Source organism: Schistocerca piceifrons, chromosome 6 (genome assembly GCF_021461385.2).
Source record: "Schistocerca piceifrons isolate TAMUIC-IGC-003096 chromosome 6, iqSchPice1.1, whole genome shotgun sequence".
Lineage (NCBI taxonomy): Eukaryota > Metazoa > Arthropoda > Insecta > Orthoptera > Acrididae > Schistocerca > Schistocerca piceifrons.
Window position 1 is genome coordinate 489,320,720 of NC_060143.1, and position 12,911 is coordinate 489,333,630.

At 45.3% G+C, this 12,911-nt stretch overlaps 1 protein-coding gene across 1 annotated transcript in view; it reads left to right on the top strand.

Annotated features, from left to right (window-relative positions):
• Nucleotides 1–8,800, top strand: part of LOC124803412 (facilitated trehalose transporter Tret1-like) — a 62,577-nt gene extending 53,777 nt beyond the window's left edge. The window contains exon 5 of the mRNA XM_047264597.1: nucleotides 8,300–8,800. Within this exon, the coding sequence (XP_047120553.1) occupies nucleotides 8,300–8,800 (501 nt within the window). The remainder of the gene's footprint in view (nucleotides 1–8,299) is intronic.
• Nucleotides 8,801–12,911: the final 4,111 nt, after the last annotated feature.

Consider the following 12,911-nt stretch of genomic DNA (forward strand, 5'->3'; position numbering starts at 1 on the left):
GAGAATGTGCTCGCCAGGGCAACAGTCGAATATTTTCTCTATCCAGAAAGGCCCGTACAGGACCTGCAACATGCGGTCGTACATTATCCAGCTGAAATGTAGGGTTTCGCAGGGATCGAATGAAGGGTAGAGCCACAGGTCGTAACACATCTGAAATGTAACGTCAACTGTTCAAAGTGCCGTCAGTGAGAACAAAAGATGACCGAGACGTGTAACCAATGGCACCCCGTACCCTCACGCCGGGTGATACGCCAGTATGGCGATGACGAATACACGCTTCCAATGTGCGTTCATCGCGATGTCGCCAAACACGGCTGCGACCATCATGATGCTGTAAACAGAACCTGGATTCATCCGAGAAAATGACGTTTTGCCATTCGTGCACCCAGGTTCGTCGTTGAGTACACCATCGCAGGCGCTTCTGGCTGTGATGCAGCGTCAAGGGTAACCGCAGCCATGGTCTCCGAGCTGATAGTCCATGCTGCTGCAAACGTCGTCGAACTGTTCGTGCAGATGGTTGTTGTCTGGCTGCACGATCCGTTAGAGCCATGCGGATAAGATGCCTGTTATCTCGACTGCTAGTGATACGAGGCCGTTGGGATCCAGCACGGCGTTCCATATTACCCTCCTGAACCCACCGATTCCATATTCTGCTAACAGTCATTGGATCTCGATCAACGTGAGCAGCAATGTCGCGATACGATAAACCGCAATCGCGATAGGCTACAATCCGACCTTTATCAAAGTCGGAAACGTGATGGTACGCATTTCTCCTCCTTACACGAGGCATCACAACAACGTTTCACCAGGCTACGCTCGTCAACTGCTGTTTGTGTATGAGAAATCGGTTGGAAACTTTCCTCATGTCACCACGTTATGGGTGTCGCCACCGGCGCCAACCTTGTGTGAATGCTCTGAAATGGTAATCATTTGCATATCACAGCATCTTCTTCCTGTCGGTTAAATTTCGCGTCTGTAGCACATCTTCGTGGTGTAGCAATTTTAATGTTCAGTAGTGTATATTCGTGATATCTTTAATCGTACAGCGTGGCATCAAGTTACGAATAATAAAGGCAACAGTTTCCACACTGTGTGGCATAGACTGCCTGGAGCTCCAGAGGAAACAAACGCTGCCTTCCTCACTTAGTGCAGTCACTATCCCTGTGCCTTGTGCTTCATACTTAGCGTCTACAAGGGTGCAAAATACACTCCGAAAGAACAAAGTAGTAAATGATTCGTTTAAATGAAATATAAGTGTTTTATAATTATAGATTCTGCGGTAACCCCCTCATCCTATCCCTATCAGGCCACCTAACTTTCAACATTAATCTGTAGCATCACATCTCAAATACTCCTCTTCTGCTCTGGTTTTCCGATAGTCTATGTCCTACCATACATTGCTGTGTCCCAAACGTACATTCCCAAATCTTTCTTCCTCAAATTAAGACCTTTGTTTGAGGCTAGCAGATTTGTCTTAGCAAGGAATTCCCTTTTTACCAGTGCTAGTCTGCTTTCTGAGTCTTCCTTGCTCCGTCCGTCATGCGTTATTTTCCTGTCTAGGTAGCAGAATTCCTCTTGACTTCATTTACTTCGTGATCACCATTTCTGATGTTAAGTTTCTCGCTGTTCTCATTTCTTCTACTTGTCGTTACTCTCGTCTTTCTTCGATTTGTTCTCGGCCCGTATTCTGTACTCATTCGGATATTCATTCCATTTAACAGATCCTGTTATGCTTCTTCACTTTCACTGGGGATAGCAATGTCGTCAGCAAATCTTATCATTCACATACCTTCACCCTGAATTTTAATCGCAATCTTGTACCTTTCCCGTCTACGTTCTTGTAAATACTGGCCGGCCGAAGGGGCCGTGCGGTTAAAGGCGCTGCAGTCTGGAACCGCAAGACCGCTACGGTCGCAGGTTCGAATCCTGCCTCGGGCATGGATGTTGGTGATGTCCTTAGGTTAGTTAGGTTTAACTAGTTCTAAGTTCTAGGGGACTAATGACCTCAGCAGTTGAGTCCCATAGTGCTCAGAGCCATTTGAACCATTTTGTAAATACTGAGTGTTACCCATCCCGTGCGGTTCTAGGCGTTACAGTCTGGAACCGAGCGACCGCTACGGTCGCGGGTTCGAATCCTGCCTCGGGCATGGATGTGTGTGATGTCCTTAGGTTAGTTAGGTTTAATTACTTCTAAGTTCTAGGCGACTGATGACCTCAGACGTTAAGTCGCATAGTGCTCAGAGCCATTTGAATCATTTTGTTACCCATCTCTTCCTACAGCTTACTCCTATTTTACTCATAATTTCTAACATATTGCATCATTTTACACTGTCGAACGCTTTTTCCATGTCGTCGAACCCTGTGAAAGTGTTTTAATTTTCCTTCAGTCTTGCTTCCCTTAACAACCACAATGTGAGAGCCGCACGCGGTGGCCACGCGGTCTAAGGCGCCTTGTCACGGTCCGTGTGGCTCTACCCGTCGTAGGTTCGAGTCCTCCCTCGGGCATGGGTGTGTGTGTGTTGTCCATAGCGTAAGTTAGTTTAACTAGTGTGTAGGCTTAGTGACCAATGACCTCAGCAGTTTGGTCCCATAAGACCTTACCACAAATTTACAGAATTTTCCACAATGTGAGAGCTGCCTCTCTCGTGGCTTTACCATTCCTAAAACCAACTTATCATCTGATAGACCCTCGATTTTCTTTTCCATTCTTTTGTTGTTATTATTGTCAGCAACATGGATGCATGAGCTTTTAAACTGACAGTTGGATAATTGTCCCACTGATCGTCGTATAATAGATACTCAATTTTCTTTTCCATTATTCTCTATATTATTTTTTTGGCAATTTGTATGTATGGCTGTTAAGCTGATTGTGCGATAATTCTCGCACTTGTCAACTCTTGCTATATTTAGACCTGTCTGGATGATGGTTTTTTTCGAAAGTGTGATGGTATATTGCCAGTCTCATACATTATACACACCCACCTGAACAGCAGTTTTGTTGCCACTTTCCTCAATGATTTGAGATATTACAATGGAATTTTGTCTATTCCTTCTTCCTTATTTGATCTTAGATTTTTCAAAGTTTTTCTTTTTTTTAATTCTAACTCTATCAACTATTTCTTTTCTGACGACTCCTATCTCTTCTTCTATCACGTCATCAGACATGTTCTCCACGTCACAGAGGCCTTTAATGTACATTTTCTGCCAGCCGAAGTGGCCGTGCGGTTCTAGGCGCTGCAGTCTGGAACCGCGACACCGCTACGGTCGCAGGTTCGAATCCTACCTCGGGCATGGATGTATGTGATGTCCTTAGGTTAGTTAGGTTTAACTAGTTCTAAGTTCTAGGGGACCAATGACCTCAGAAGTTGAATCCCATAGTGCTCAGAGCCATTTGAACCATTTTTACATTTTCTATCTATCCGCTACCTACCATGCATTTAACCAAGAAATTCCCATTGCGCTGTTAATGTTACGACACTTTATTTTAATTTCAACGAAAGTTGTTTCGACTTTTCTATACGCTGACTCAGTCCTTCCGACACAGATTTCTTTTCCAATTTCTTCATATTTCTCATACACCCATTTCGCCTTAGCTTCCCTGCACTTCGCATTTATTTCATTCCTAAGTGACTTGTATTTCTTTATTTCTGAATTGCCTTGAACACGTTTTTTACTTCCTCCTTTCGTCGATCAACTGAAGTATTTCCTCTGTTACCCATGGTTTCTTCGCAGTTTCCTTCCTTGTACCTGTGTTTTTCTTTCCAACTTCCGTGATGTCCTTTTTAGAGATTTCCATTCCTCTTCAACATAACCGTTGTATGCAGACTATCTGTAACTGCTTAAACCAGTTATGTTGGCCACTGATGCATCGTATACAGGGTGAAAAGTATTTAAACCGACAGACTCTGGGAGGTTGTAGGGGACATCAGAATAAATATTTTTCACTAATGTCATTTTTCCCAATGAGGATTATTTAAACCTGTGGAGGCCGTAATATGCACTTCAGTTGTAGGCAACTGCTGTCCACCAGTATAGTAGCGCATTTTCTCTTTTCACTAATGGAGCGATACACATGGAGCGAGTACACTGGTATGGTTGGTGCGTACTACGTAGCGCACCACAACGGACGAGCTGCACAGCGGGTTTATCAACAACAATATCCAAATCGCCGTATCCCGCATCATACGACCTTTGCTGCTGTGTACCAACGTCTGCGTGAGACCGGGTCATTTAGCAGATTACCTTGACAGGGACGCCGTCGCACGGTAAGAACGCTGCAATTTGAGGAAGCTGTCTTGCAGCATGTGGAGCGGGATCCTTCAATCAGCACTCGTGCAATTGCACGTAACAAGGGGACGAATCAGAAGAATGTAAGAAAAATCCTTCGAGAGCAATTGTTACGTCCATTTCACCTACAGTGTGTCCACAACCTGGAACCAGTTCATTATCCACTCAGAGCACTGTTTCGCAGTGGTGCCTGGAACAGCGTGAAATGCATCATACATTTCCATTCTCTGTGTTGTTTACCGATGAAGCAACGTTCGCGCGTATTGGAATCTTCAACATGCACAATTCGCATGTTTGGAGTGAGGATAACCACCATGCCACAGTTAATAGCGCTCATCAAGTGCGGTTCTTCGTTAATGTGTGGGGCGGTGTTGTTGGGGACTGTTTTATTGGGCCGTATCTGCTAAATAGGCCATTAAATTGCAGGCACTATTACAATTTTCTCGCCAGAGCATTGACAGAATTGCTGGAAGACGTCCCGCTCCTTACAAGACAATGCATGTTGTTCCAACACGATGGGGTGCCGGCACATTTCAGTCGTCGTGTGCGTCGATTCCTGGTCCGACGGTTCCCAGAAACGTGGATTGGCAGAGGTGGTCCTGTACGATGGCCTTCTCGATCCCCACATATGTCCCCTCTGGACTTTTTTGTGTGTGAGAGATGCGATCTGGTTGCCCGGATAGTAGCAGCAGCAGGACCAATTCAGGATACTCCTGGGGTTTTTGCCCTTGTAGACAGAACACGATCCGACGGTGTAACCTTTGTTTACGTGTCAATGGAGGCATTTTTGAAAATCTACTGTCATTGAAATTGGGTTGTGTTAATGTGTTGTCTCTTGGTCATAAAAAAATGGAAAAGTGTTTGTTGGTTTAATTAATTTGCCGCCAGAGAAATCTTCCTCTGCCGGTTTAAATATTCCTCATAGGAAAAAGTGACATTAGGGAAAAATATTTGTTTTGAGGTCCCCTGTAACCTCCCAGAGTTTGTCGGTTTAAATGTGTGTGAAATTTTATGGGACTTAACTGCTAAGGTCATCAGTTCCTAAGCTTACACACTACTTAACCTAAATTATCCTAAGTACAAACACACACACCCATGCCCGAGCGAGGACTCGAACCTCCGCCGGGACCAGCCGCACAGTCCATGACTGCAGCGCCTTAGACCGCTTTAAAAAAAAAAAATAAAAAAATAAAAAAAAATCTCATTTTGTTCGTTTTCGTTTTTTGTATCTGCTCGGGGCGGACGTCGCAAGACACCCGTTTCAGTTGGTCGTTGATCCATTAACTCAGTTTTTTTTATTACGGAGGGTAACTAACCGTCTGACCGAACACGCTGAGTTACCCTGCCGGCTAAGTGCTCGGCTAATCCCGCGCGGCTGTCGGTTTAAAGACTTCTCACCCTGTATATGGAGGTGATAAGCCCTTCAGCATCAACTAAGGACTGAAGATGGTTCATTGAAGCGCCGAAACTGGTACCTACATAGTAAATGACACCAAGAGGACGGTTGTAGGTGTTTCATTTTCTTACTGTAGTGAACGGCTCTAGTCCCCCGGACCTCCAGTCAAAAGGTTGGACATACAAGAATGTCTTTGGGTTTTCTGGTGGATTAAAAGCATCGCGCCTTTAAGTTCGTGCTAAATTTTGAGCTTCTGCAAAACTTCGGCAATTTTGGAGATTTTGCGTTATTTAAACTATGTGTAACACTTCTGACACTAAATGTAACTGAGTTTTCTCTTTTGATGCTAGTCAGTTGTCAGGATGAGCATTACTGCAAAGGGCATTTGATTCTAAAGCTTTATGTCAGGATGAAAAACACAAAATAAATTACTTTTTCTTTCTTAACAACATGTGGGCAGGGTGGGTCCTTCCTTGGCTCGGGTATGAGGTAGAATGAAACAGCATTTTTACATAAGATAAATTTTATTGAATATTTGTACAACGCTTTTCTTACTGGATTGTCCTGGCTGTGTCGTTTGCGAAGCCTTCTGCTGCGGCAGCGGCGGCGTCTGATTACGCCTGGCGGTGTGTATCTCGTGTCGCCGTCTCGCCCAGCTGACTGGAGACGCGCATCGTGGTGACCCGTTTAATTATTGAGAACGAAGTCGTTAATCGGATGGTGATACCTCGGATGTGGCGTCCCAGTGTTTCTCTTCTCTAAACGGCCGCGTGTGTCAGTGTTGTGCGTCGGCCAGCGGAGCGGCGCGACGGGCGAAGGCCAGTGTCCCGGACTCGAACAACGGACTCCAGCTTGCCAGTCCTCGGCTGTCCGATCTTCATCCCAGCTCACAGGTGACTGCTGATGTGAGGCCGTCTCCTTCCCGTCCTCACGAGTCACCCGGGAACGTAAAAATCAAATACCTTTTACTTTTGTCTTCTGGCGGCGAAGCTGCGGCTTGCTATTCCATCACAGCGGCGGATTTGGTGCTTCTGTGTACGATGTAGTCTCTTCCTGCATGACGGTCTTCAGCTCCGAAACTGAACTGAAACTACCCTTCTTGTCGGGCCCACTGCGTCTCGCGTGTTTATTCACTTCAGTTCGCTGGAGGTGAACAACTTCACGGTCATTGCTTCTTCTGTCACGCTGAAAAGCTTCTCGAAGAATCTTCTTAACGTTGGTCATTGGCTCTTGGAATGTAGGTGACGGCCGTTGATCACATGTGACAATTGAGAAACACGTGAGCCGGTCGGGCGATGCCCTGACGGCTGAATCGACAGTTTCCGCTTCTCTCCTGAACGTGCTGACTTCAAGCGCCGGCCATTGCCACTGCTGCTTTGTCCGTGGTTTGCCAGTGTGTAATTCTTCTAAACTAAACTAAGTTTTTCATTTATTTTCTAATTTGTACTTCACACTGATTTCACTAATTTATTTACCTATCTTAAGTACCACTCAACACTCTTCCACTCTTCGGAGAAATTCGCCCTCGAATTTACCACTCAACATATGGCATGCTACTAACAAGGGAACCTCCCCATCGCACCCCCCTCACATTTAGTTATAAGTTGGCACAATGGATAGGCCTTGAAAAACTGAACACAGATCAATCGAGAAAACAGGAAGGAGTTGTGTGGAACTATGAAAAAAATTAGAAAAAATATACAAACTGAGTAGTCCATGCGAAGATAGGCAACATCAAGGAGACTGGGAGTCAAGGAGCGCCGTGGCCCCGTGGTTAGCGAGCGCAGCTACGGAACGAGAGTTCGTAGGTTCAAGTATTCCCTCGAGTGAAAAGTTTAATCTTTTACTTTCAGTTTATGTGACAAACTCTTGTGTTTTCATCAATTTTTGGCAGTGATTATCACATCTACAAGAAAACCTAAATCGGGCAAGGTAGAAGAATCTTTTTACCCATTCGCTAAGTGTACAAGTTAGGTGGGTCGACAACATATTCCTGTCATGCAACGCACATGCCGTCACCAGTGTCGTATAGAATATATCAGACGTGTTTTCCTGTGGAGGAATCGGTTGACGTATGACCTTGCGATCAAATGTTTTCGGTTCCCATTGGAGAGGCACGTCCTTTCGTCTACTAATCGCACGGTTTTGCGGTGCGGTCGCAAAACACAGACACTAAACTTATTACAGTGAACAGAGACGTCAATGAACGAACGGACAGATCATAACTTTGCGAAAATAAAGAAAGTAAAATTTTCAGTCGAAGGAAGACTTGAACCAAGGACCTCTCGTTTCGCAGCTACTCACGCTAACCACGGGACCACGGCGCTCCCGAGTTCGTATTTTCCATGATGTTGCCTATCTTGCAAATGGACTACTCAGTTTGTTTATTTCGCTTATTTTCTTCAGTTCCACACAACTTCTTCCTGTTTTCTCGATTGATCCGTGTTCAGTTTTTCAAGGCCTATCCACTGTGCCAACTTATAACTAAATCTGAGGGGGGTGCGATGGGGAGGTTCCCTTGTAAGCAAGAAGCACTTTGTACATGAAAAACATACCGCAACTGAGTATGAACGAGAGTAGTGGTGGCTATTGTCGCACGTGTGTGTGTACCCGTAGGTAGCCGGCGGCGCCCTGTCCACCCCGCTGATGGACTACGTCGGCCGACGCACGATATTCTTCGTGACGAACGTGTTCGCCTCGGCGTCGCTGATAGCCCTGGGCGCATACTTCTACCTGCGCACGGAGACGGCCACGGACGTGTCGTCCGTGGGCTGGCTGCCGGTGCTGTGCCTGTCGCTGTTCGTGATGGTGATGGCCGTGGGCCCGGGCCCGCTGCCCTACGTGCTGGTGATGGAGCTGGTGGCGCCGCGCCTGCGCGGCCTCGCCTCGGTGCTCGGCTTCTGCACCATCTGGGGGCTGGCCGCCCTCATGAGCAAGCTCTACCCCTTCATGTCCGACGCCATGGGCGAGTACGGCTCCTTCTGGTTCTTCGCGGCCGTCAGCATCGCGTGCACCGTCGTCGGACTGGCGGCGCTGCCTGAGACCAAAGGCCGGCCTCTGGACAGCATCCTCAGGGACCTCAACGGCGGCAGGAGTGTCTTCACCGTCAGCTCCTAGTTCCGACCGGCCGACGGCACGGCGATACGCGATCGTCTCCGTCAAGCTACGCGTACTGTAGTGCAAATTGCAGTATTTATACAATTCTTTCATAATGAAAGTATCGACATAGCTGTGCTACGCTACCTGACTATGTACGAATCACAGCCACGCACTCTATAATAAACATGCTGAAACGGCTCATTTGTTACCAACATCATAATCATCATCATCAGTGTTCTGCCTAAAGGCAGGTTTTCACATGGTAGTCCTCCAGTGCCATCCTTTCAGGTCTGCATAATTTCCTCTTCCCTTTATGTCGTCTATCACTTTGTATCTTCTTCTTCCTCTCAGTCATCTCCACAAACCAATCCTTCCAAAGCATCTACTAGCAAGCACTCCCTTCTCAATGAATGTCCCAACCAGTTCTTTTTCCTTTCTCTTACAACCTTCAGCAGACATCTTCTCTCACCAACCCTTTCCAATACTCTTTCATTACTCACTCTTTCCATCCAGCTTATTCTCTCCATTCTCCTCCACATCCACATCTCAAATGCTTCTAACCTTCCTTCAAGCTCTCGTCTCAGTGTCCATGTTTCTGCCCCATATAGCGCCACACTCCACACAAAACATTTGCCAAGCCTTTTCCTTATCCCTTTATCTAATTTGCCACATAAGAGTCTCCTCTTTCTGTTGAATGCCTCCTTTGCTGTGGCAATTCGAGTTTTCACCTCCTGGTGACGTCTCAAGTCTTCAGTTATTGTGCTTCCGAGATATTTAAATTGACTTACTTGGCTAATGGTAGATTCTCCTATTTTAATATTGGACAGTCTACGTCTTATACTGATGACCATACTCTTTGTCATACAAGCGTAGCTTAACATCTACGTCTACATATATACTCAGCAAACCACCGTGAGATGCGTGGCAGAGGATACGTCTCATTGTACAAATTATTAGACTCTCTTCCCATTCCATTCTCGTATAGAGCGAGGGAAGAATGTTTCAATGCCTCTGCGTGTGCAGTAATTATTCTGATCTTATCCTCACGATCCCTATGTGAGCGATACGTAGGGAGTTGTAGGAGGGCCGCCGATGCACCACACTTTTTTCTTCACAAATTTTTATTGAACACAATGAAATGTACACACAACAAAGGCTGAGGCAAAGCCAGGTCTCCGCAGTAGCCATTCTTCCAGGAGTGCTAGTCCTGCATGGTTCGCAGGAGAGCTTCTGTAAAGTTTGGAAGGTAGGAGACGAGGTACTGGCGGAATTAAAGCTGTGAGGACGGGGCGTGAGTCGTGCTTGGGTAGTTCAGTTGGTAGAGCACTTGCCCGCGAAAGGCAAAGGTCCCGAGTTCGAGTCTCGGTCCGGCACACAGTTTTAATCTCCCAGGAAGTTTCATATCAGCGCACACTCCGCTACAGAGTGAAAATCTCATTCACGACAGTTATTTCTTCCATACTACCTATTTTTCCACGTTATCTCCTTCCTCTCCTATGGCCTTCCTCCAGCGGGACAGAAGGGCGTCTATACCCTGTCGGTTCCACTGCTTGACCTGGGAAGCCGTTTCTTCACTGCGTGAATCACCTCTTCGTCATCCTCAAAATGCCTTGCACGAATGGCATCCTTTAATGGCCCAAAGTCAAGGCTTGGCTTGGTTCAAATGGCTCTGAGCACTATGGGACTTAACATCTATGGTCATCAGTCCCCTAGAACTTAGAACTACGTAAACCTAACTAACCTAAGGACATCACACAACACCCAGTCATCACGAGGCAGAGAAAATCCCTGACCCCGCCGGGAATCGAACCCGGGAACGCGGGCGCGCGAAGCGAGAACGCTACCGCACGACCACGAGCTGCGGACGTAAGTCAAGGCTGTAGAATAGATGTAGTAACACTGTCCAACCATTAGTGATGTGTTCCGAAGTCCTCAAACTTGTGTGTGGCCGAGCGTTATCATGTTGAATCAATCACCTGGGATACTGACTGCATCCACACTTCCTTTGCTGACTGATAGCATCAGCGCCAACTGTCGAGTTATGTGTCGGTCTTCGCGAATGAGCACATCGGCAAGATGCATGTCGTCAGATGTGACAGACGTGGATGGCCTCCCCGAATGCTGCAAATACTGGAGCTCTAACGAACCGTCATCTCGTAATGGCCTCGCCCTCTTTGTCCATCGATCAACGGTACTTCTGTCGATTGTAGATGCTCAACAAACGACACACAAACGTTTCTGAATGTTCCTAAAAGTTTGTTTCTTTGCACTAAGAAATTCAATGACGACACGCTGCTTGTAACATACATTACTTACAGACGCCATTTTGAAACATGGCTGCAGCTACGCTATTTGTTGGAGGTAACGAAAAATTTGCAAGCGCACTCCGGAAACTTCAAATAATGCATAGGGTAAGGTGGGGTAAATCCAACCTAGTAATTTATTGTGGCTATAAAACGCTTACCCGACGTCGGATCTTAACGTTATATACGTTAAATTATAGGTAATATAATTTTAAGGAACGTCCATTTTTGCCATTTGCATTGGTGGGGTAAATCCGACCTCCCATTTCTTTCTTTGCACTAAGAATTTTGCACAGAAATAGTTCTAAATGAACGGTTCTTTGGGAAATAATTATAAGCAATTATGTTTTTTACATAAATGAACAAAATGTATTCAAAAAGTAACAATGTTTAGAGTACTAAATGTACTGGAAGTTAAATGAATGTAAATTTTAATTGAAAAAAGATGATTTCATTGCACAGTGGTTCAACAGCAATGTCGATCTCGGAATGTTAAAATCACGAGCGACAGCTCGTAAAGACATTCTCATTTGCATTGCAGCAATTGCTCGGTAAATATCGTTTTGATTGCATTTTGTCGTTTTTCGTTTGTAATTTCGTACCAATTTCCTAAAAATAAACAAAAATCCACTTTGTTTCCCTAAATAAATACTTCCACACACATAAACGATAAAAAATATGCGGTTGGATTTACCCCACCATTTAGCGGTCGAATTTGCCCCACCATGTCATTTTTCATCTAACACACGCAGAACAATTTACACGAATTTCCAACAATAACGATACATACACTGAATAGGTCACTAAATGCACTACAAAATCACTTACCTTTTGTTTTGCGATCGTTTTATTTAATAAGGTAAATCTAGTGATGCAATTTGCACAAAAATTAAATTGAAACAATCGGAAGCAAATTGTTGTGTTTTGAGTGTCTAAATGTCAAATGTGGCAAAGCTGTCAAGATGACGTTTTCGTTATTTCGAATGCTCTATATGGTAACACTAATGCGAAATCGCTCCGCTCTGCCGTTTCTCACAAATAGAGGGCGGTCGGGTTTACCCACCGGGTCGGATTTACCCCACATTATCCTATATAAAGTTTCGCATTCCTACCATCGTTGTTGCCTGAGAAAAAAAAGGTGGTGCATTACTTTCTGGACGACTCTTGTAGTATATTCCTAGAGACATCATTTAAATGTCCGCAGCTCGTGGTCGTGCGGTAGCGTTCTCGCTTTCCACGCCCGGGTTCCCGGGTTCGATTCCCGGCGGGGTCAGGGATTTTCTCTGCCTCGTGATGACTGGGTGTTGTGTGATGTCCTTAGGTTGGTTAGGGTTAAGTAGTTCTAAGTTCTAGGGGACTGATGACCATAGATGTTAAGTCCCATAGTGCTCAGAGCCACATCATTTCAAGGCGGTTCTCGAAACTTTGTCTGGACAGTTTACGTCTATCTTCAAGAGACTTCCAGTTAAGTCCCTCAAGTATCTCTGTGACTCTCTCCCACGGATTAAATAAACGTGCGGCCATTCTCTATATATCTTCAATATCCCTCCTATTCCTATTTGGTACGGCTCCCACGCGCTTGAGCCATATTCTAGAACCGGTCGCACGAGTAATTTGTAAGCGATCTCTTTTATTATAATATGAACATTTAGCTACATGGAACACACAGACATCCATTTCCGAGAAAAAGCTGTTGTAGAATTTTGTAGAGTCACGACAACAGATATATGTAAGAAGTTAGGCTAAATTTTCAGCATTCCATTTTCTTACTCCAAGCAATAAGGTAGTTGAAGATTTCTTGACCGAACAGCAAACATTTAACACTA